General features: G+C 35.4%; 2 protein-coding genes and 1 non-coding gene across 3 annotated transcripts; all 3 read right to left on the minus strand.

The window, feature by feature from the left end:
* Positions 1-2008: 2008 nt before the first annotated feature.
* Positions 2009-7422, minus strand: LOC132640917 (cysteine proteinase 3-like). The gene is made up of 8 exons (XM_060357731.1): positions 7157-7422; positions 6178-6299; positions 4886-5001; positions 4194-4267; positions 3730-4000; positions 3281-3412; positions 2556-2691; positions 2009-2249 (listed from the first exon to the last, which is right to left on the minus strand). The coding sequence occupies exons 1-8, from the start codon at positions 7333-7335 to the stop codon at positions 2212-2214; spliced, it is 1068 nt and encodes a 355-aa protein (XP_060213714.1). The 5' UTR covers positions 7336-7422; the 3' UTR covers positions 2009-2211.
* A 1246-nt stretch (positions 7423-8668) lies between these two features.
* LOC132639457 (uncharacterized) lies at positions 8669-10540 on the minus strand. Its single transcript, XM_060355900.1, has 5 exons — positions 10126-10540; positions 9646-9937; positions 9476-9527; positions 8864-9361; positions 8669-8722 (listed from the first exon to the last, which is right to left on the minus strand). Exons 1-5 carry the CDS (start codon positions 10538-10540, stop codon positions 8669-8671), a joined length of 1311 nt encoding a protein of 436 aa, XP_060211883.1.
* A 12648-nt stretch (positions 10541-23188) lies between these two features.
* LOC132643087 (small nucleolar RNA R71) lies at positions 23189-23294 on the minus strand. Its single transcript, XR_009583534.1, has one exon. It is a non-coding gene; the product is annotated as a small nucleolar RNA R71 (small nucleolar RNA).
* Positions 23295-24201: the final 907 nt, after the last annotated feature.

Consider the following 24201-nt stretch of genomic DNA (forward strand, 5'->3'; position numbering starts at 1 on the left):
TTAAGAAAAATATGGGAGTAATGTGTAATTGTTAATCGTGATGAAGAGGAACACGAGTTCTGCAACATGACTGATATTTTTTAAGATTGATTTGTTCAAATCTGACATGATTACTGAACGAAAGTTAAAATTATGACTACTATAGTGTTGCGCTTTTGAACTAAGACTGTCTATTCTTTGGCATGATTCTAAAAAATTGAATGAAAGAAAGATATCAATATGTGTTGAACGTATTCCTTTACAATAGCACAATCAGTTTAAGGAAGTTGAGATGATTCATCAAGAATTTTATTTTTTAAGTTTCAAATGATATTAAATCAATTATAGAGTTTTTCGTGTTATTCAAATGAATAATGTGATGGTATCTGGCACCACAACCACAAGATATGTTGCCCCTGACTAGCCCAATACTGCTGACATGCAAAATAAAGGTGGCATGATCATGGTAGACTTGGGTTCCATAGAAGTCATAATTAACACTAGACTGAACCAAAGGCATGGCTGTGACATCCAAAATGACATTGAACAACTCGCGGAGGAGAGTGATGAGGACAGTGTTCCAAATGGAGCATATGTAAATGAAGATGAAGAGGTAGCAAACAGTTTGATACAAACATTTGCACCCACCCCCACTGAAGATGATTTACGGTGCAATTTGGTTCATCAAAGTATATTTTTACCATTAGTTCTTGCGGGATAGAAACTTTGGATGTTTAAAATATAGAAATAACCACTGTCTGATCCCTTACACGAGCAAGAAATTGGAATACCCACTATATATTTTTTTATGTTCTTGAAAAGGCTGAGTAAAAATAAATTTGAAATGGTTCAATATTTCTCAAATCGGAGAATTCGCAAACATCAAAGTAAATCCAAAACGGACTTACATCTTTTGCAGCAACATTTATACATTTGCTGAAATAATTTCGAGAAGAGATATGCTCGTGATAATAGTTATTTTCCGTGACGGAAATATTGAAATAGCAACAAGCAAATCTTTACGGGATAAGACATAGAAATTTAAAAACCTTATTAACAATTTGTGACCCAATGCACCGCGCGAAGCGCGGGCATTAGTGAGATGATAAAGTTATACCTTCGCATGATTATATTACTTCTGATAACTTTAAGTTATCCCAAATTTCAATCGAGGGCATAATAATTGTAAAAGAAAACTGTTGAAACGTTCACTTGAAAAAATAATATTCGTAATTAAGCTTTACATTGCATAAAATTGGCATAGTATAAAAATTAGCCTTTAAAGTAATCAAATAATCTCATAATCTTCCATATAAATTTTCGCTCCAAATCATACCAATGAACAACACTTATTCCGAACATTAAATTGATGAAAAAATTGCCCCATTTCAAATAGTTCAAGGGTAAAATTAGCTCATTTTCCCTTATCTTGGAATAACCATTAGTAGGAAGGGTATTTTTGAGTTGTTTGCCCAATTAGAGAGCATTTATGAGCAAAAAATAAAATATAGGGTACAATTGACCTATTTCAAATCGTTAATGTTCGACCCCTTTCCCTTATTATATGATTTCAAATGTAAGAAGCCTTTTCCAGAGCTATACTTAACATCTCCTTATCTCTCTTATACAAGTATTCAAAAGATGAGTTAATTTTAAAGAGGGAAAGTTACGGATAAGTACAATTCAGCCACCTAGTTTACCAAAATGGCTTACATATACACAACATATACACTCAATGTGTGTGTGTAAAGTATATGCATATTTTAGTATAAGTATGTACAACCTATACATGCTTTACATATTTTGTAAACTAGATCACTCAAAGATATTGGGCTGTAATTTTCCTTTTAATTTGTAATTTGAAAACAAAGAGAGGAAAAACTTAACCTATCACTTGAAAAACTTAGAAAGTGAGTATCTAACACTACTTTTAAATTTTAGGGGTTTACGTGCTATTTTCACGAAGAAATTTGCATTGCCTTCATCAATTGAAGCAAGGATGAGAAAAACTTTAGAAAAGGAATAAAAGTTATTTAGCCAAGCAAATCAGTTCATTGATAACTTTGACAATGCAGTAATCTCCACTTAATATTTACAGAGAGAACTTTCCTGGACAAGAATCATTGTCAATTCAGTATAAAGAACCCTTCATCTGTCTTTGAACATAAATCTGACCCTGGAGAGAGGATACTTGTGACATAGCCAACATGAACATGATCAGATTGAGGGAACTCAAGCAACAATAGGGTATGATGCGCAAGTTGCAATACCTACAAGTATATCATTAGCATCAGTTTATTAACCTCATCAAAATACTAACTAAATAGCTTTTTCTTTGGTAATTGTATCGATCTAGATGAACTTGAACACGGTCTAATAGCACTGAAGTTAAGATTTCATGGCCTCTTAACAATTGAACTATCTTCTAACGACCCGAATTGATAACTATTCTCCATCAGTTTTATCTTTTAATGGTAATAATAGAATAATAGAATCAGCTTTCTCAATTCAAGTGCAGTGTGCATCTTCAATGCAGAAAGGGGAAAAAGAGATTTTATGATATTGGAGAAACTTACCACACATGTTCTTTCCCATATCCATTTTGAAGTATCCATTGTCACCCCAATCTGCTCCCCATGAATTCTTGATCAGCCAATATGGAGTACCATTTTCAACACCATATCCCACTGCAAGAACAGCATGGTTCACATCCTGCCAATGCAACACAGAACGTGAGTAATCTAACCAGTGTCTCACATATTTGGGGTAGGGTTATGAATCCTATCTAGACAATGTGTTCCATCATTCCCATTTTGTTCCGGTACTATAATTTGTATCTTAAGTTGATTAGGATTTTCTAAATCTAGAGCTTCTCTAAATCTTTCCTATATTCTAACGCTGAATAGTTAAAATAATAAACACAGACACCCAGTATACATTTAATTACATTTTTGGACCGCTCTAAAACATAATAGCCGGTAGATGTATATTTTTGTATATTAAAATATACATATAATATACTATTTAGTATAAATATACATGTAATATACTATTTAGTATAAATATACATATAATATTGTGGCTAGCGCCCATAATTAATTTTGGCCGATTTTCCAAATGCATTTATTTGTAATATGTAATGTCGATTTCAAACGGTTGTTTTTCACTTCCAAAAGTTGAAACGGTACTCTGCAGTCCGCATTTACTGTAGCAAGAAAAAGAAATACCTATATAACCTAGAGAAATAAGAATAGCAGATTAAAAGGGCAAAATCTCAATATCATCGGAACTAAAAACTTACTTGGGGAGTGTTGCCACACACAGTGCTGCTGTAAATTCCACTCTTGTACTCTTTGAAACCTTTTACCACCTGATAAGCTACACTAACCGGTCTAATAAATGCAACTGCGTATTTTAGTTCATCTTCAGCATCCTGTAATTAATAATGTTTAAGTGTAAGTTATTCCAACCAATGCCCATTGACCATTTCCAAAACATCAACTTAAACTAAACTAGATAACTCAACAGTGGTTTGCATGAAGTGAGAAACTCTACAAGGACTGAGAGGGGACCTCAAAATTATGCATTGTATCAGATCCACTCAACTGAAATCCTTAGCCATTGAAATTACTAGAATGATAGATTTTTCCCGTCCAATAGCTAGGGGAATCTTCCTTTATGAATATAAGAAATTCTTAGCACCTATGTAAGCAAGTAAACGTTGATCCAAGAGTAAAGAGATATCCGTACCTTGGTAATATTGACAGAATCAAGGACTTGGACAGCAACATTTTTTGACGAGAATTTGCATACACCATCACCACCCTTTCCAGTGTAAGGATATTCTTCTTCAGTATCAAGACCACCGGTGAATTTAATGTACTCAAAAGCCTGTGATGGAAGCCCGCCGTGGCACCCAAAGTTATTAAAAGCTCCAGCACAGTCTACGAGTTGCTGCTCAGACAGTGAGATGTTCTTCCCAAATGCCTGTGCATATGCTGCCTCCAGAGCACCAGTAGTGCTGCCCAAACAACATGTGTCATTTTTCAACTTCAGAAACCCAAATAAAATGGAATGGATGTAAGAGTAGTCATATTGTTGAGACCAACTAATTTCGGAGTAATGCATAGCTGATTAACAATTAATTGATAGAATGAATTTCAAAATGGAAAAAATTAAGAACATAAGTGACTGTGATCCTCACTGCTCCTAACCTGAATGTCCAGCAAGATCCGCACTTGCCCTGCTTCTTCACTGGGCTTATTATTCCTGCTTCCCTCCAGTCTTTCTAAAAGACAAAATTGGAGATCCAAATTAGGAATGAAAACTTCTTGTAACCAATCAATACCTCAACTTAACTGAGTACATGCTCTTTTAGGCAGCAACGGAATAATAGCTTCAAAAGCAGCCACTCCTGTACCGACTACTTTCATCTTGAAAAAAGGAAAATATACAAATATGTATATATATGTGTATGCATGAGAGAGCGTGTGTGGGAACATTCTTAAAAATACACATTTATACCAAATGTATGTCACATAATAGTGACCTCTTGACTTAAAATGCTAGATCTTTGCTTCTAGGTGCAATAGCTATCTATGTTTTTGTCATCTCAAGGCAGTTCACCATCATGAGAGTAATGGCACCAATATTAGGTCGCAAAATGGACATGGCCAGGCATTTGCAAAATTTCCTTTTAGGAGAACATACAAGATAGGGGCGCGCAGAAAGCACCAAAATCTAGATTGCGATTACAGGATTTCCAGTTGGAGTGAATGGATAACTTTTTTTTTTTTTTGGGAGTGAATGGATAACTTTGGTGCTAACGGTAAAGATCATTTACGAAGCATAATTAACAGCTGCAGAATTAGCTATAAATATATAATGGAGTTGTGATTGCAAATACCGTCTCTGGTAGGATGACATTAGTGAGCTTAAGATTGCTCTTTGTGGTAGCAGAACAGTTTTGAGGAGCTCCTAGCCTTTGTCTCCTAAACTCATCCCATGTTAGGTCAGTAAACTCTGTCAAGAAACATACTCATTGTCAAATAGGGGCAGGCACATTCATCATCAAGAGTAAAATAAAGCAAGCACAAAATGGCGGTGCCTTCTTATGCTTTATTTTTGTTTGCTCTTCTCTTTTTCGTTGTCCTTCATTTTCACCTTTACTTTCCCTTTCTTCACTCACCTAAAAGAAATTTAGTTTTCTTGAATCTCCACTTTAAAATAAGCAGAGACTTCTTCATTTGGGGCAGTTATATACCCCATTTGTCGGACTACACTGGGTATGTTGTTGTTGTTGTTTGTTATTTTGTTTCAACTTCCTGTTTCACAAGATCCTCCGCACTTTTTTGACTTAGTTTTATAGAAGAATGGATAGGTAATCAAGAATAAATACACAACTACTTTTACCTACCCATTCTTCTATAAAACTAAGCCAAAAAAGTGTGATAACCTATCCTCAATTATTATGTTTCAACTTCCATGTCTTTTCTTTCCTTGAGTCAACAACAACAACAACATCATACCTAGTGTAATCCCACAAGTGGGGTCTGGGGAGGGTAGGATGTACGCAGACCTTACCTCTACCTTATTTTCCTTGAGTCAACGAAAGAAAAGACATGGAAGCTTTAAACATTTGAAGGATATAATGAATCTCATAAGTTAAGAATTTTCAATCAACAACCATATGGCAAGATTCAGGAGAATCTGATATTCTTTCCTACTCCTTACTCTTCAAAAACATGACCCAGCCAAGTAATTTGCTTCAAAATAAGAACCACCACCATACCAACAATCCCAACCTAGTCACCTTTTCTATATACACACAACATGGAATTATAATCACAGAAAATTGTTGCTTTATTAATTTGAGTATATTAACAAGTCTGAATCTAATATGTCATACACATAGAAAAAGAATAACCATCAGATCTCAAAGGCCCAATCTCAAACTGTTAGCTATGCCATATACTTTCCAAATTCAACAAACAAGTAGATAGACATAATTAGCTCACACGTTATATAAATAAGCCGTAGGAGTAATAATCAACTACATCTCAATCTCAAATCAAGTTAAGATTATACAAGTTATCTATTCAGCTCATTTCATGAACTGTAAAAAAATTGAATAAGAAAAACCAGCCTATAGCTATGCTTTCAAAAAATAGAAAAACATATATACCTAAAGGCAATTACCATTAACACCAAGTTTGTATGACAGTCGTTTCTTGTTATGAGACCTAATCATCTTCAAATTGTCCAAGAATATCTCGAACCTATGCTTGATCTCCTCAACTGACTCGTATCTCTTTCCATACCTTATAAAGTTAACATCCCCAAAAGAAAAAGAAAAAAAAAATGAAGCCGTAACTCAAAATAGAAACAAACTTTAGAGATAATGGTAAAAACCATCTTCAAGTATTTCTCGACATTAATTTTTCATTTTTCCTACCTTAACTATCACCATCTATGTATTAAAACAAACCTATTTGAGTACATGGTGATCATTGGCGGAGCCAGGATTTTTATTAAGGTGCTCAAAAATTCGAAGAAGTCAATACACGATTCTTCAATACACGAAGAAGCCAAAGGTTTCAATATCTATTATATATACATAAAAAATAATTTTAATCTTGTATAAAAATATAATTTTTCGCCAAAGGGGTTCGGATGAATGCCTCACCCCTACCTAGCTCTGTCCCTGTAGGAAAAAGAAACAAACTGATAGTTGATCTAATTAGCTTCGAGGTGTGTTTTAATACATATATAGTGATAGTTCAAATAGAAAAAGCGAACAACCATTGCTGAGGGTGAAACTTGCGAAATAATGATAGTTCAGTTATGTTTCACCATTAACTTAAAACTTGAACTTATTTACTCACTCCGTTCACTTTTACTTGTCCACTACACTAAAAATAAATTTTCATTTTTGCTTGTCAATTTTAGCATATCAAAAAAAGACAAACATTTTTTTTTATTTTACCCTTAACATTAATTACTTATTTTCAAATCATTCTCCAAGTTCAATGAGACTATAAACCAATTAATATGGATATTATTGTAAAATACATACTTCATTTATTAAATTTTAATGGGCGTGCAAAGTCAAAAGTAGACAAATAAAAATAAACGGAAGGGTTATTCAATAAGAGGAAATTAAAAGAATCGAACTGACCTGCGGGCAAAGCGAAGGAAGGAGAGAGCATGGGGAGTTTGGCCAATTATTTGGAGAATAATTCGACTCTCCAACTCGTTGGAAACTACTTGCCTGATTGGGTTATCATCGCCGTTGAAAGTCAACGCTCCGCCAAAGCAGGCGATGAGAGCAGTGATGACGACGAACACACGACTCATTATTCTTCTTGTTCTTCCTTGGGGAGAGCGGGAGCTTAAGATAACGAAATGTACTTTTTTATTTGCTACTAGTTAATTAATAATGCTGTCTGACTAGATGCTTTCTTGATGAAAAAATTAATAATGCAGGTCTGGTTTTTTTATTTATTTATTTATTTAGAAAAAATGAATGTGGACCGAGTCGGATTATCTCGAATTACTATTTAATAATGCTTAAATTCACAGTTTAACATTCATAAATATTTAAATAGTACTTTCTCCAAAAAAATTACTTTCTCCAAAAAAAAATTGTCTTACTTTACTTATTAGTTTGCCTCAAAAGATTGACACATTTCTATAATTAGAAACAATTTAATTTTATGAGATGATTTATTGTAACACAAATATCTAAGACTCATTTTGGATCACACATTTCAAAAGTCTTCCTTTATTTCTTAAATTATGTGTCAAGTAAAACTAAGACAATTTTCTTTGGAACGAAAGGAGTAGATTTCTAGCACATGCAAAGAATTTAAATAAAAAATTGTTGAATTTCTCCGACCCACCAATAAGGAGGATCAATAATATTCCCACTTACCATCAAACGTGATTCAAACCTTCAACCTATCGATTGATACTGGAGGTGCTCAACCACTTGAGCTGCCCTCACTTGTCAACCCATGTGTAATAGTGAATCTACCTCTAAACGTGGATGTCTTTTTTAAGGAAAAAATAAATAAAGCCACCATCAAAGGTGGTAATTTATTAATAAAATCAAACTGTACAAGCAAAGAAAAGGAAAAGAAGAAAAGCTAAGAATATAGAAATGCTAAAACTATGCTAATCCTAATAACACCACAAGAAGAAACTAACTAGCTCCAAGGCCTTGTCTTGCATCCATTTTTCACATCTACTAATCTCGCAGATAGAATGAATCAAGAACTCATGAAGTAAAACTTCAGGCTTTTGGCTATGATAAGCCTCTTCCAGTAGTGGTTTTATAGGACTTGCACAGCTTCACCATATAGAACCAAGCTCTCAGATCAACACAGGTCTGCATAGACTGCTGTTCCTGCAAACTGATCCTTCAAGCTGATTGCACTTTGTCCAGTTTACATGCACTGGAAAGCACTTCTTGTAGCCATTGTATTAGAACTCATCCAGCCTTTAAACTCCAGATCATTCCAATATTACAAACTACCAACTAGATATAGTACATCCTTCAGTAGATTGAACATAAGTTAATACCACACACTGAAGGCTGCACTATACTAAGTTTATTCCTTCCCTATGATTCAAAACTGATTCTTTGATCTTATTCTAATGTTTGGATTTTGAACTTTTTCCATGTTGATTATCCTTCTGCCTGTAGATGGAACTTCCTGAAAATTATGAAACTGCAAGGTATCTGCAAAAAAAAAAAAAAAACAAGGTTAGTGAAAAAATCTGCCAGGCTGTTTCCTTCCCTCAGCACATGAGTCACACAAATCTGCTTCCTTTCTCTCAGCCTTTGAATTCTTTTAACTACTAAAGATATCCTCTATGGCACCTCCCATATTCCATCTAATATCTTCTGCATAGTCAATGAATCAGTTTCTACTATCAAAGGTAATAGCTGGTGATCTACACAATATTGTATTCCATCTTCAATTGCAACTGCTTCAGCTATTACATTTGTAGTATCCTCCAGTCTTTTTCCTGCTGCATAAACTAGATCTCCATTTTGATCTCTAATGCAGAAAGCTGCTGAACTTATGCCTGGATTACCCCTTGAGGCACCATCTGTATTGCACTTGTATCTCCCTCTTTCTGGTGGTACCCAGGTTACTTTCTTGTGAGTAAATGTCATTCTCAAGTTCTCTAAATATTGCACAAAGAAAGGCCATCTTTTTGGAAACTGCTTCATGTCAGGAAACAAGCTTTGTGCCAATACCAATATACCTCTATTGATCTCATAGATAACCTGGTTCACAGTGATAGTACCTCCATGTCTCCTTATATTTCTACCCTTCCAAAGTTGCCACAAAATGAAAGCTGGAACTGCTTGCTATAAGGTCTTCAACAGAGTTTTAACAAGAGTATTCCACCATTTCAGGATTGCATGTTTTACCTGAATTAGTGGTCCTGAAATTCCAGCTGCATCACAATAATATTTTCAGACTTTCATTGCAAATGGGCCAATTAAGAATAAATGATCTATTGCTTCTTGATGACTGTGACAACACCAGCATCTTGAAGCTACAGAAATATGCATCATTTGCAGTACCTCATCAACAGGTAACTTATAAAACCAAACTCTCCAAGTGAGAAGAGATATTTTAAAGGGCATACCTTTGATCCAAAATCTTAAACAATAAGAGGAAATCTGCCTTTTTTGCCTTATGAACCCATGCATTACTTACTGAGAACTTACCAGAACTAGTAAGCATCCAATGAGGTTTGTCAATTTCCTGAGATTCTATCAGATTTCCAAGCTTACTATTGATTAGCTGCACCATTTCCTCACAAAACAAATGCCGAACCTTTGCCATATCCCAATGATCACCTTCCATTATCTCTGCTAGATCTTCTACACTGTCATCCTTGTAAGCTTGAAACTGAGGTTGATCATTCAAAGCACTATCTTCAACCAGTTGTCATACCATATTGATGTAGAGCCGTGATAAGGCTCCCACTAGATATGCTGCTCAATATCATTCCTAGCTTCTAACATATACTTCCATGTCTGAGTTCCACCATTCCATTGAACAAGAGTTGGTCTAACCTTCGTACAGTATTTATTCCACATAAAGTTTGACTATAAAGAGTTACTTGTTTTTAACCTCCACCAAAGCTTTGAGAAAAGAGCTCTTGAAATATCATTCAAAGATTTGAATCCTAAACCACCTTCCCCATTCGGATAACACAATTTGTTCCATTCAGACCAATGTTTACATTTACCATCTTCCTTTGTTTGCCAGAAGAATCTATTAAATAGTTTATGCAACTCTTTGATGACACATTTTGAAGGAACCATTGCTGATAACAAATATACAGGATTGCTTTGCAGCACACTGTTAATCAGTACTGCTTTTCCACCAAATGATAGTAACTTTCCTTTCCATGCTTGCAATTTATCTATAACTTTTTTCATCACATCTTTATAGAATATCTTTTTTTTTCTTGCATGAAACACTGTAATCTGCTGGATTTCATGCACCAGTTCACTAGATACTTTCTTATACATGTAGAAAGCTCGAGTTGATTTTTGTGGGAATTTTTTAGTTTGTGCAATTTTGAGCATTGAAATAGGAAACACTCTCTATGTTTTAAATTTTTTACCACAATTATTGTATGAAGAGTTAAACTACAGTATTTTCTATACTACGGCTTTTAAATGAATGTTATTTATTTAAATAACAAAAATTATGATTTATTGAACTTGTTTTCTGATTGAAGTTAAAAGAAAACGAATAATTGGAATTAAAGTTTGTAAAAGAATTGAGAGTTTAAATCATTTCTTAGAAATGGACAATAGGTCCACATCTATTCGATATTTTGGACTAAGTTATTAAATCGGTAAAGGAATCTTGAGGAAGGATCTTCAAACGGACAGTGACTTGGTGCCAACTGCCAAGGGTTGCCAAGTTGAAAGCTTGTTTGTGAGGGGTGATGTTGTAACTAAATTGAAAAATTCCACTAAATAGAAAATTGAACCAAATATTTGGATTAATTTGATATATAATTATTAATAATCGATTATATAAACTCAAACCAAATTGATAAAATATAATATACATAATTTATAATTTTGTGTGCTTGAGCTTGATCACCAAATGGTTCAGTGCTCACAATTAAGGCTGGACATAATATGGTTCAAACCGAAAAAACTGATCGAACCGAACCGAAGTTAAATTCGGTTTCGGTTTCTAGTTTATTCGGTCCGGTTCAGTTTAAATTTATGAGATTTCAACAATTCGGTTCGGTTTTCGGTTTATGCAAAATTTAATTCGGTTAAACCGAAAAATCGAATTTTAACAAGTTACTTTTTTCTTGAAACATTATTATATATTCCTTGTAGATTTTTAATAAATTTCCTCAACAATGTATCTTAGAACATCCATCAGCACATTTTCTTGTGACAATGGGTGTTATCTTAGTAATATTAACATTGCAAATTGTGAATAAAAAAAATCTTCTTGGTTAGTGGTAGGAAGATGTGATACAACAAAGTTTGACAAGTAGGAACTACTTATCATCTTCATTCCCTCTGTCATATCTCTTGGATTGTAGAGAAGATGTTGGTTGATAAACAAGAAATACTAGTAATAGAGGACTTAAGTGAAATGTAGGGAAAAGTTCTGCCATTACATTACTTTGTATTTTGGCTGATGAAGTGATTACTATGCAGTCAACACTTCTATTGTCTCACACCGAGCTCTATTAGGATTTTCTGGAATGATGAAGTATTGGCTTGATATTTAACTATGTCATTCATATATAAACCAAAGAAACCGAATCAAAATTGCAAAAACCGAATTGAACCGAAGTTATTTCAATTCGGTTTCGATTCCCATTTTTTACAAACCGAAAATCGAAAAACCGAACCAAATTTGTGAAACCGAACTGAACTGACTGAACGCCCGGCCCTACTCACAATTTCCAGAAATTTCACTATTATAGCTTCTTAAGCTTCGAATTTTGTAGCAGTAAACCGTTAAAGAGGTTTAACGCTTGCATTCTTATACAAAACAAAGAAAGTAACTGTAAGAGTGGATCGTGGGGCGAGAACAATCGCGTACCTGTTAACAACGCAGCGAAAAAATCGTTTAACTCACCACCGAAAAGTTACCCTAAATCGAACTTCGAATCACTAGGAAACGAAGTTAATTACCACAAACTAGATGTCTACATTGTGCTTTGTGTGTTTGTTGGGAGAAAATAACTAGAGAAATGTTTTCTCTGTTGAAGAAGAGACAAGAAGCATTCAAGGGGAAAAAGGAACCATTGAAGGAAATCTGATCCTTCCCTCTATTTATCACGTCACATAGTGGAAGATAACTTCCTGTAACTTCTCAACTTTATCTCTTCTAATCGGGTCGGTTTAGTCCACATGGGCGACCTGCAACCCAGACACAAATATCCAACATCTCCCACTTCGCACATGGTGGACTTGATCAAACCAGTACCATGTGAATAACACACGTAATTCATACAGACAAATAGTTCGTGGGACCTGTGAGCATCAAGAGCTATACCTATTAAGGTTTACAGGAGCTCCACGTAGGAATTCAATCATATGCGGAAACAATTCACTACCAATATGAGGATCTTATTACTCGTAATACCCCAGACACCACTCGCTACTCTAGTAGCTAGTTATCTGATCCCTCATCCTAAAAAAAAAGAGGTGAACTCGAGTTCATGTATAAATTTATCCACAATTACACTTGTTACCCCTATGATAAGTGTAATGGTCGACATGTGAATACATGTTATATTATTAATCTTAGTTGTCTTCCCTTTCTACTCGAAACTATCCATCCCAGATCAACTGCTTTCGTAGACATGCACTGCATTGCCGAATCACTCATAGCTATCAGTGACATGCCAAAGTAGCAACATTGATCTGTACTTCAAGAAACAGTAGTAGGTCAAAGGGTATTCCAATGGAAAGTCAATATCACTTTCTGGGCCTCACACAATGAAGAAGTAGGGATCCATTCCCCATTAACCCATTGGTCGCTAAGCACACGTGGTACAGTGTTCTCACCTTATATTGGCGCGTGTGTCTCATTACTTTACTCATTCAACACCGTACAAATCTTGGTCTAGACACCTCCAGATGTCTAACCCGAGTTTTCCTTTTTTAAAAGAATCCTCAAATCGAACTTCTTGAAAAACTCGCATTTGGCTTACAAAACAAGTCATAAGGATATTGTAATCCGTTAGTGTGAGCTCTAGTCAAGACCAACTATTTTTATGAAAAGATATACATGACCTTGCAATAATCAAGGTCTCAATTGGTCTCATCTCTGCATATTTGTCAACGTCATAGGCGATCGCTCGTGTGAGAGAGCCGATCTCGCGACTTGTTCGACACACTTATATCCTTCACTAGGATATCATAACATGCATATAAAGTACCAATATTGTCTCAATAATAATTCATTGATGAGTATACAATTATGACAAAAACATTTAACAATACATAAATATTAACATATCCTTCGCAAACCTAGAGCTATATCACGTTTCTCAAACTGTCTCTAGATATTGATTTTGTAAAAGGGTCAACTATCATCTTTGCGTAGGTATGTACTGCAATGTTATTTCTTCACTTGCCATGAGGTCTCACGAATTTATATGTACTTGAAATCAATTTGTTTGGTCTTATTATGAAACTTAGGATCCTTTGTATATGCAATAGCCTCTTGACTATCACAATATAAAATTATTGAAACCCTTAGAATTCTTTGCAATATGGAAATGCTCAAAGAATCCTTAACCAAACAATTTCTTGTACTATAGATGCAAAATCCAAAAATTCAGCTTCCATAGACGAAAGGACCGTGCAAGTTTATTTCTTACTTTTTGTGAAATAGTACTACCAATGAGTAAGAAAACGTAGCAGGAGGTCGATTTTCTATCGTTCCAGTTACCAGCCCAATCAGCATCTGCATAGCCTCTCAGGAGTAAATCAGATCCACTATAGCATAGTGACTAATCTGAAGTTCCTTTCAGGTATCAGAAAATCCTCTTCACAGCTGTCTAATGATCTCTTCCAAGATTGGATTGATACCTTCTACCAGACCTATGACATAACAAATGTGCAAACGAGTACACATTATAGCATACATCAACCTCCTGACAACAATTGAATATGGAACTCGAGACATGTCTTTTTTGTTTTTTTAGTCTTTGGACACATATCAAGGCTCAAAGTTTCACCTCTTTCTATAGGAGTATCCATGGGTTTGCAACTATTCATTCGAAAGCGTTCCAAATTTTTCTTTATGTATGTTTCTTGAGACAGACTCAAAAATTTCTTGGACCCATCTCTTTGGATCTTAACACCCAATATATAGTCTTTTTTACCTATGTCTTTCATGTTAAATGACTTTGACAGCCAATTACTCCAAATTATTTCCGGCTAATAAAATATCATCCACTTAAAGGGAAAGAATTACAAACATTCCATTGGACTTCTTCACGTAGATGCAACGGTCTTCATCGATCATGGTGAAATCATATGAAATCACCTTTTTGTGAAATCTCAAATACCACTGCCATGAAGACTACTTCAGGCCATAAATAGATCTTTTTAATTTGCAAAATTTCTTTTCTTGGCCTTTAACAATGAAACCTACAGGTTGTTCCATGTATATTTCCTCGTTTAATTCGCCATTGAGAAAAAGCTGTCTTCACATCCATTTGGTGTAATTCTAGATCTAAACGTACAACAATAGCCAAAAGTAACTGAATTGAGGTAAACTTCACAACTGGTGAAAAGGTTTCCTCATAATCTATTCCAGCTTGTTGGGTAAAACCTTTTGCGACCAATCGTGCCTTGTATCTTTTTATTGACCCATCCGCTTTGCATTTAACTTTGAGAACCTATTTGTATCCAATAGCTCTATGCCCAGAAGGAAGGTTAACTAGATCCCAGACTTTGTTGGTTCTCATGGACTCTAATTCTTCTTTCATTGCTTTCATCCATTCATCTTTTCCAGGACTTGTCAAAGCCTCAGTAACAGAATTAGGCTCATCTAATTCTGTAGGAGATACTAAGAAAACATAATCTTCAATCTCATAAGATCGTTTACGTACACCTTTTCTGGTACTCTTGCGTTGCTGAGATTCAGATTCCTCTAAAGTATTTTGGGATTCAAAACTCCCACTTGGATCAGGAACCGATCCTTGACTATTCGACTATCAAACATGTCTGAAGACATTGTCTGATCATTTGAATTCAACACTTCGTAAAGAGGCTTTCCTTCCTTTATTTTGCCCTTTTTTTTTTGGAAAATCATTTTTTTTTAAAAACTGACGTCTCGTGATTCAATTTCAGTAATACTTCCATCTTCTAATTCACCAATGGACACATACCCTTTGGAGTATCTTATAAAGATACATTTCTTTCCCTTTGGACTCAATTTTCCAAACTTGCCAAAAACGATCTTTTACATATACAGCACAACACCAAGGTCGTTGATCATTCAGGTTTGGTTTATGATCAGTCCATAGCGCATAGGGAGTGGAACTAATTGATTTAGAAGGCACTTTATTTAGTATGTAGGCCGCAGTCAATAACGCATCTCCCCAAAACGGGATAGATAAATTTGCCTACGTCATCGTGGATATTGTCATGTCCAATAATGTTTTATTCATCCATTCTGCTACACCATTCTGTTGAGGTGTGTAAGGAGTAGTTAACTGTCTGATAATGCCTTTTTCATTACATAATTCTTCAAACTGTTTTGATAGATATTCATGACTTCCATCGGTTCTTAAAGTCTTTACACTTTTATCTAATTAATTCTCAACTTCATTCATATATCTTCTAAAGCATTCAAGTGTTTCAGATTTGTGAGAAATCAAATAGACGTAACCGAAGAGTGTGAAATCATCAATAAACGCAATGAAATACATAGCACTAGACCTTTCCCTCATATTCATTGGATCACAGATATCAGAATGGATTAATTGCAATGAGAAGTCAGCTCTCTTAGCCTTCCCAAATGGTTTACATGTAATCTTTCTTACAAGATAATGTTCACAAGTTGGCATGTCTATTTTGGAAAATGAACCCAAGTTTCCTGCCTTAGCTAACCAATTCATTCTATCTTACTCAAAGTGACCCAATCTTGCATGCCATGTAATAACAACAACATCGTTGTTACTCAAAGAGCATGTCATAATGTGCTAGTCCACATAATAGTCATAAGTGAAGGATTACAATTTACACTAAGAAACCATCATAAAGGTGTCCAGAACCACATACGACATTTTCTAGAGTAATTTTCACAATATTATTGCTGAAGAGAAACCTAACACAAGGAGAACAAACACTGACAGTTGCAGCACTGCATTCTTTATCTTTCTTCTTGTAATGCTACTTTTCCTTGTTGGAATTCAATAGGTTTCTTTCCTTCGAGGATCCATCTTCGGTCTCCTTGACCCCTTTTTAAGTTTCTTACGCTTGAAGCCTATAAATTTTTATATCATTTGATTTTACACATAAGGACTTGGAATTGGTTTAGTAGCACTCAGCCGCTCATCTTCAAGCTCCACATGATGGACAACAATATTGTTTTGATGTCATCATTATGAGTCAAGTTAACCTTTCTCAACTATTGGGATGAGATTGGATCACTGCCTACACTTACTACTCATCCAATAGAACATGACCAACATTTCTAAGTTGAATAATAATTCTAGACATCACCCTTTAGTGTTGCTTAACACGATGAGCAATTCACTTATTCTACGTGCCAAACTTGGTTGTCAACTGTCTGAAGCGAGTCAAAATTGTAGTGCCATATATATCGTATAAGTGTGCCTACATGGAATGAGTAGTAGAATATATTTCACATCAGAGAGGAGATCATTAACAACTGAACTTACAATAATTCCACATGTAAGTATCAAGATCTCTCCTATATTAGGTAGGGTTACCATCCTCTAGGTGATACATCACGAGGTTTACACTCTTTAAAGCACATGATTTCAAATACAAACCATATCTTACTGCCATGTATCATGATTTTTTCCGTTTGACTTATCACCTTTATTCAAATCAGCAATTATACTCTTTTGAAGTCATAGTCTTTTATGAGAGATAATCGTGCAAGTAAGACTCATCAATTATGCATGTGATATACATACTCAGGCAAATCAATTCCCATAATGACTTCACATTTAGTGTAGAATAGAAAGGTCATTTAATGTCCAATCATCATCTACTATCCAAATGATTAATCAAAAACGGAAATCATTTCTTAGTATGTATCAAATTAATTTCTTGACTAGAATCACATAGATTCTTTAAGTCTCACCCTCTTACATATACTCTGTTATACATCTCAATGAGTAGAAAATATAACAGAAGATACAAACAACACATATTCATCAAAATAATTCTGAATTCTTTAGCCAAAGTCTTAGCCAACTTGTCTATAGGAGAAGATTGATAAAAATAAGGTATTGGACACGTCATTAGAATCCAATGTTTTTTTCTTATGCTTAGCTTCAATGTCCTTTTTCTTTTCACCTCCCACTTGGCTTCAAGCTCCAAAGTATATAATAATAAACGACTAATCTGGACCATACACATGATGAATATTATCCAATCCTTCACCGCCAATACTCTAGGAGAGAATCCTCCAATATGGTTAAAAATGACCCAATATTCAACCCCAAAATAATGAGTTATTAGTTCTGCTAATTTCGCCCTGAATAGGCAAAGACGTACTAGTACAGTAGCAGAATTCCTCATATTTTCTTCTTCCCTCCCTATGACAATCTATTCATCCTTAAAGATTCTTTTCACCGTCCCCCGAACTTTAAGTCTGACGGTTTCAGAATCAATTATGATTACTGATAATGGTCCTTCGTTGACCAACTCTTCCACCGTTGTTCCCTAGCTCGACTTTTAGTACTATTACTAGTTGGAGTACTTCGAGCTCGTTCCCCTCTAACCATTTTTGGAATAAGACAAAAAGAAACAACAGGAACGATTTTCATAACCATTCAATGTGATAACATATCTCATAAAGATTCATAGAAGACTCTCAGTATAAGAATAAAGACTCAACTTAGTTTCTTCACTTAAGAAACAAGGATTTGTTTATAGACCAAATTCTCAAAAAACACATATATTCATATTCTTAGCAAAGTGCTTCGACAGAACAATGTAAAGTCTGAATTTTTTCTACCACATTTATTTTACTTTGAGTCAAGGAAGCACTGTATCAAATTCTGTTTGGAATGAAACAACAAAACTAAATCTATTTAATGATGCAAAATCATAATAGAAAAAAAATTACAGAATCGGTCTAATTTGGATTATTCATTGTCAAGTTGTTATTCTTGAATCAAGTGCAAAAGGACAAATCTATATCTGCCTTTACCATACATCAAAGTCATACTTTGGTTACATTTCAAAAATCCATAAATCCAAAAATAAGAATTGCACTATAAGTGCCATTACCATGGACCCTTAAACTTCCTTTTTTTTTTTTTAATTATTGGTAAAAGGAATGATGATTCAATTATTGTAAATATGTCCACTCATAGACTAGCAGTAATACTTCATAGTCAAAGTAAAACTTGTTTTCTCTTCACATTAGTATAAAACAAAGAAATTGAACCTTATAGAAATGCTATACTCTCCAAATTCTTTACGGCATAGTCTTATCTGGTCACACAATTACCAAGCCATGATATCTAACTAATGAAAAAATTCATAGTTATTTGCAAATGGCATCATAATTCATGGTTGTAGCAAATTTTGCACAAAAGTTCATGGTAAAAACATATATCTATTTAGTGGCAGACGTAACTACATAGCAAATTACGTACTCTCTTTGAATTGATGCAGAATCCCTTGCGTATTCAATTAAAGCCGAGTAATTAAAGTTCCCCAACATTTTTTCCTTTTAAGATAAGTATCAACGAAGAGAACCCATCTAATCAGGAAACACCATAAGGGTAAGGATAGTATTTGCACAAATTGCGAACATCCAGTTCGTTCAAACTCTCTGTTAATCAATGGTGTAACAAAACTAACACTGAGTAAATTCAATTGCGTGTTCATGTTAACAAAACGCACTTCAACCGGGCTCTGATACCATTGTAAGAGGAAATAGTAGGGTGAGAACAATCGCGTACCTGTTAACAACACAGCGAAAAAATCGTTTAACTCACCACCGCAAAGTTACCCAAAGTCGAACTTCAAATCACTAGGAAACGAAGTTAATTACCACAATCTGGATGTCTCCATTGTGCTTTGTGTCTTTGTTGGGAGAAAATAACTAGAGAAATGTTTTCTCTATTGAAGAAGAGACAAGAGGCATTCAAGGGGAAAAAGGAACGATTGAAGGAAATCTGATCCTTCCCTCTATTTATCACGTCACATAGTGGAAGATAACTTCTTGTACCTTCTCAACATTATCTCCTCTAACCGGGTCGGTTTAGTCCACATGGGCGACCCGCAACCCAGACCCAAATATCTAACAGTAACAATGACATACAAATATTAATTTTCATCCAAAGACATCTAATTACATAACATCAACACAGTACAAATGCTGCCAAACAAAAGGAACATGAAAACGATAAGCAATTAACAACTACAACCCAATATTCTCATTGTCACTTGATCATCTAAGTTGCGATGAATCCAACGAATCAAAACCACAACATAACAATCACAGTTTGAACACTCTTAAATTTTATTCAACTTTTCCATAGGTCCAATATTAATGTTGAGGTGTATGACCATCGCATTTAAAAGCTTAAACTATTAGAGAGAACATACTTTTATTATTTAATTATATTCTTAACACTCCCCTTCACGTGGGACCTGATCATTTTTTCATAGGCCAAATACGTGATAATTCTTTTTGATAACGAGTGGCGGTGAGATTCAATTTTAGGACATGTGTCTGCTCTGATACCATGTTGAAGTGTATAACATTTCATCTAAAATCTTAAGCTGAGATAGCACACTTTTATTATTTAATTATATTCTCAATAATCTTGAACTAGAGAATTCTCAGAATCAACAACCTTTTTCGTCAAAACATTCCATTCAAGTTGAAGAACATCATTTCCTTTCAAGTTTTCTATCCCTCCAACATCACCTACCAAAACAAATCTCAATATCAAGCACCTTTATCTTAAACCATTTCTTATTGAAAAAATCAATTTACTTCTTTAAACTACAAATGAGTTTTAAAACTCTAGGAGGAATCTTACTATCGTCTAATTCTCAATAACCACACTTTTTATCCCACCCAAAACATAATTACCCCCAATTGTCCATCATAATTGTGCAAAAATAAAAAACAAAACTTACATTAAGCTTTGAACACTTGGAAAACCATCACCCGCGTTCGATGGAGTCCAAGCCGTTAAATGGCTCACAACAATAGCGTAATGATAGTTCCTCCTCGACCTATATGAAGCCGGGGGGGGGGGGTGCAGGGGGTTAGTCTTTAAAGAGATGCAAATCAACGATTGAACATTTTAATTGCAAGGATCCAAGTGAACCAAATTTTAATAGAGAGCAATCTTAGATCTTTTTGCAAAGTATAAGGATAAATTTGAACCTTTTTCCCTTTTTATTCAGCCAATAGATCAAAATCTCCTAAACTATCACGTCTTTACTAATTTCATACTTATCTATGTCTTGTGTGTGTTACTCCCGAACTATAACATTCAAGTGCTAAAGCCTCTCTGATCATTATATGGTATGTACGTGTGTTCACTCTCCCAAAAAGCTTTGGAAAAGTGTCGTATTACATGTGTTTAAGGAGGTATTAACATACACTTTGTCACCTGTCAAGCCAAGGGTTTTAGCATTTGAAAGTCATAGTTGGGAGAAGTAACATAAACAAGATATAGTTTAAGTATGAAGACTGTCTACAATAGACCATTGTGGTCCGACCCTTCTCCGGATCCCGCACATAGCGGGAGCTTAGTACACCAGACTGTCACTTGTTTTGACTAATAAAAATAGAATAGTTTAGGGAGTTTTTGATCCATTATATTCTTTTAATTTTTTAACCCATACCCAGAAATGCCTCGTGCAAAAGTTGTGAGAACCATCTTATGTAAGCATATATGTCCCATATTACGATAATGTCCAAATATTTGAGTGACCCAACCACTGACGATTGATGTTGTACCTATCACAAACTGATCATTAATATAAAATGCCTCAATGTTAATAATCATGGTGAGTGATATTGATGTGCCGCGGATTGGTGGTACATTCGACGCCTTTTTACTATGAATTTTGGTTGTTTTCAAGTAAGTCTGGTTCATGTTAATATTTTTTTGTTGTGTTTTAGGAAGACGATGGCCCAAAAGCAAAAACAAAGAACAAAGGAAAAATTGGTCCTCTGAAGCGTCGATAAGCTCGATTTTTCAGTGATGGCCTTAGTTGAAGAAAACAAAGGACGGAGCTATCGACGAAGCATCGAACTGATCGACGCTTCATCGTTTGTATCGTCGAACAAGATTTGTCAACAAGAAGAGAGAAAGACGGAATACTCGACGGAGCGTCGAACTGGTCGACGGCACCATAGAATGAATCACATCACTGAAGAAATAAAGGACGGAGGAATCGAGGAATCGACGGATTGTCAAACGATCGACGGTCCGTCGATCTTGCTATCAGAGGAAAATTTGTCAGTCGTTGCTGTGCGTTTTTGGAGCTTATTTAAAGAACATTTTAGGTTATTTTTGGCAGCCAGGTTTTATTGCACACGTGAACAAAGTTCCATTGGTGGGTGAGCATTGGTTACTCCACTTTTGGAGCTTAGTGAAGACAATTAGATTCCATTTTCCATCATCTTTATCACACTTTGTAAGCTTTATGTCTCTATTATTGCTTACTACTTTTGTGACCATTATGTGTGAGTAGTTTCTTTAATCAAAGTTGTGGACCCAAATGATGGGTGTTATGTAATGGGTGTCTAACATTGTATATATATATATATATATATATAATGGGTTGTGATGTGTTTTAATATTTCTTGTATTCATTGTTATTTACTGGTTGCAAACACTTGTTTATGCACAAACCCTAGTTTGTTTGGAAAGATGAACTAGGGTGTGAGTTGAAATAATATAACAAGGACTCGGGGCGCTAACCCTCGTTTAATGAACTCACTTAGGGATAAGATGAGTTCTACTTGGCACACTTAATCGGTCTTACTTGCAACTTTTCTACATTTGGGAAAATCATGAAAAGAAAATACTTTCTAACTATTGAAAAATATTAGGAAGTGCATATAAAACCTCGACCCATTAGAAATATATCATATTGATACCCATAGCATAACATCTAGTCACAACGAGGACACAACTTTGGTTCTTTTAATCCAAACAAATTCCAAATACTTCAAAATAACTAATACAAACCAAACCTCTCCTCTACACTATTCGGAATAAAATTAAAGTTTCTAGAGATTAGTTACATATATAATTAGTACCTTTTTGCTCTCCATATTCCCTGTGGGATTCGACCCCAACCTTGTTTGGGTTACTATATTTGACAACATCAGCTTTATGCCACTAATGGGTGTAATTTGAGCGTATCAAATTTTGGCGCCGTTGCCGGGGAATATGGTTTTGAAATTACTGATTGTTGTGTACTTTTCTTTAAAACTTTTTCTATTCCATCACACCTTTTTTGCTGTTTTGGTGAACCAGGTGAACATGGCAGGAAGACATAATCGAAATCAAGGAAACCAAGGTGGGCTCCAGGTAAACCCACCTGCACTAGAAGAGGAGGAAGATGAGAATATATTTGCGGAATTCATCAATGAAGCTGATTATGCTTCTGCTGTGGTCCCTCCTAGGACTGGAAATGCTACTTTCAAAATTGATAGTTCTATCTATCAGCTGCTGAAACTTGAAGGTTATTTCCGAAATTCTTCAGAGGACTGTCCACTCCGACATTTAAAGAACTTCCTGCACGTGTTTTCTCAACAATCCCAAGGTGCTTTTTCTGCTGATGCACTTCGGTTACGGGTCTTTAAATATTCCTTGGCTGGCCAAGCAAGGGAATGGTATGAAAATCTTCCCATCAATTCTATTAACACCTGGAGCGAGCTAGCCAATACATTTTTGAAGAAGTGGTTTCCCCCGTGCAAAAAGGCTGAACTTCGATATAAGATCTTTGAGTTCAAACAGCTTCCAGGGGAACAATTATATTCGACATGGGAGCGTTTCAAGTACTGTCTAGCTCAATCTCCAACTCACGGGTTTCCGGATGCTATTCTTATCGAGAAGTTCTACAAGGGGTTAGATATAATGAATCAGATTGCTGTCAATACTACCGCTGGGGGATGCTTCGTGGACAAGTCATTTGTTAACATCACCCCGTTGCTCGATAAGCTCACCACCCACAATCAAGCTTGGCACTCAAATGATAGTGAAATCTTGTCATATGGCAGTCCCTATGTTACCGCAGTGGACAAAGAAAATCATGAGCGAGATCATGCTTTTGCTCAATTGCAAACCACCGTGGATTTGCTGTCAAAGAGGCTTGCGGAGAAAGAAGCTAAGAGTGTGAATGTTGTTGAAGAAATGCCATCTCATGCTCCCGGAATGTATCAAGTCTCGGAGGAAACTTATCTAGAGGGTCAGCCACAACGTGAGGATGCTAATTATATCGATATCTCTGAAGGGGGTTATCAAAAGCAATGGAGACCCCAACAACAAAGCAATCAATATGGCCAAAATGAATATGGTGGTTCAGACAGGAGGGATTACAACAACAATTATGGTAATCGGAATTCCAATGCCTATGTTCCACCAAAGGGTCGTTCTTCTAACTCTTAAAATTGGCGAGAGGGTCCTTCTAATGATCAAGGGACCTCTTGAATGGAATCTATGCGTGAAAAGATCTTGGAAAACCAAAATAGGAGTGATAAGAAGATGGAAAATTTGACCGAAGTGGTAGGCTCTCACACCGCTTCGATTCAAAAACTTGAGTCACAAATGCTAGATCTTTCTCGTGAGCAACATCCACCACAAAGAGGGGGCCTTCCTAGCGACACAATTTCGAACCCAAGGGGTAGTGGAGGAGATCACATTGCCTCATGCAAAGCTATTTCTACTAGAAGTGGGAAGATCCTTAATGCGGTGAATGAGAGCGTAGTTGAACCTATC

This window comes from Lycium barbarum, chromosome 5 (assembly GCF_019175385.1).
Source record: "Lycium barbarum isolate Lr01 chromosome 5, ASM1917538v2, whole genome shotgun sequence".
NCBI classification, from domain to species: domain Eukaryota; kingdom Viridiplantae; phylum Streptophyta; class Magnoliopsida; order Solanales; family Solanaceae; genus Lycium; species Lycium barbarum.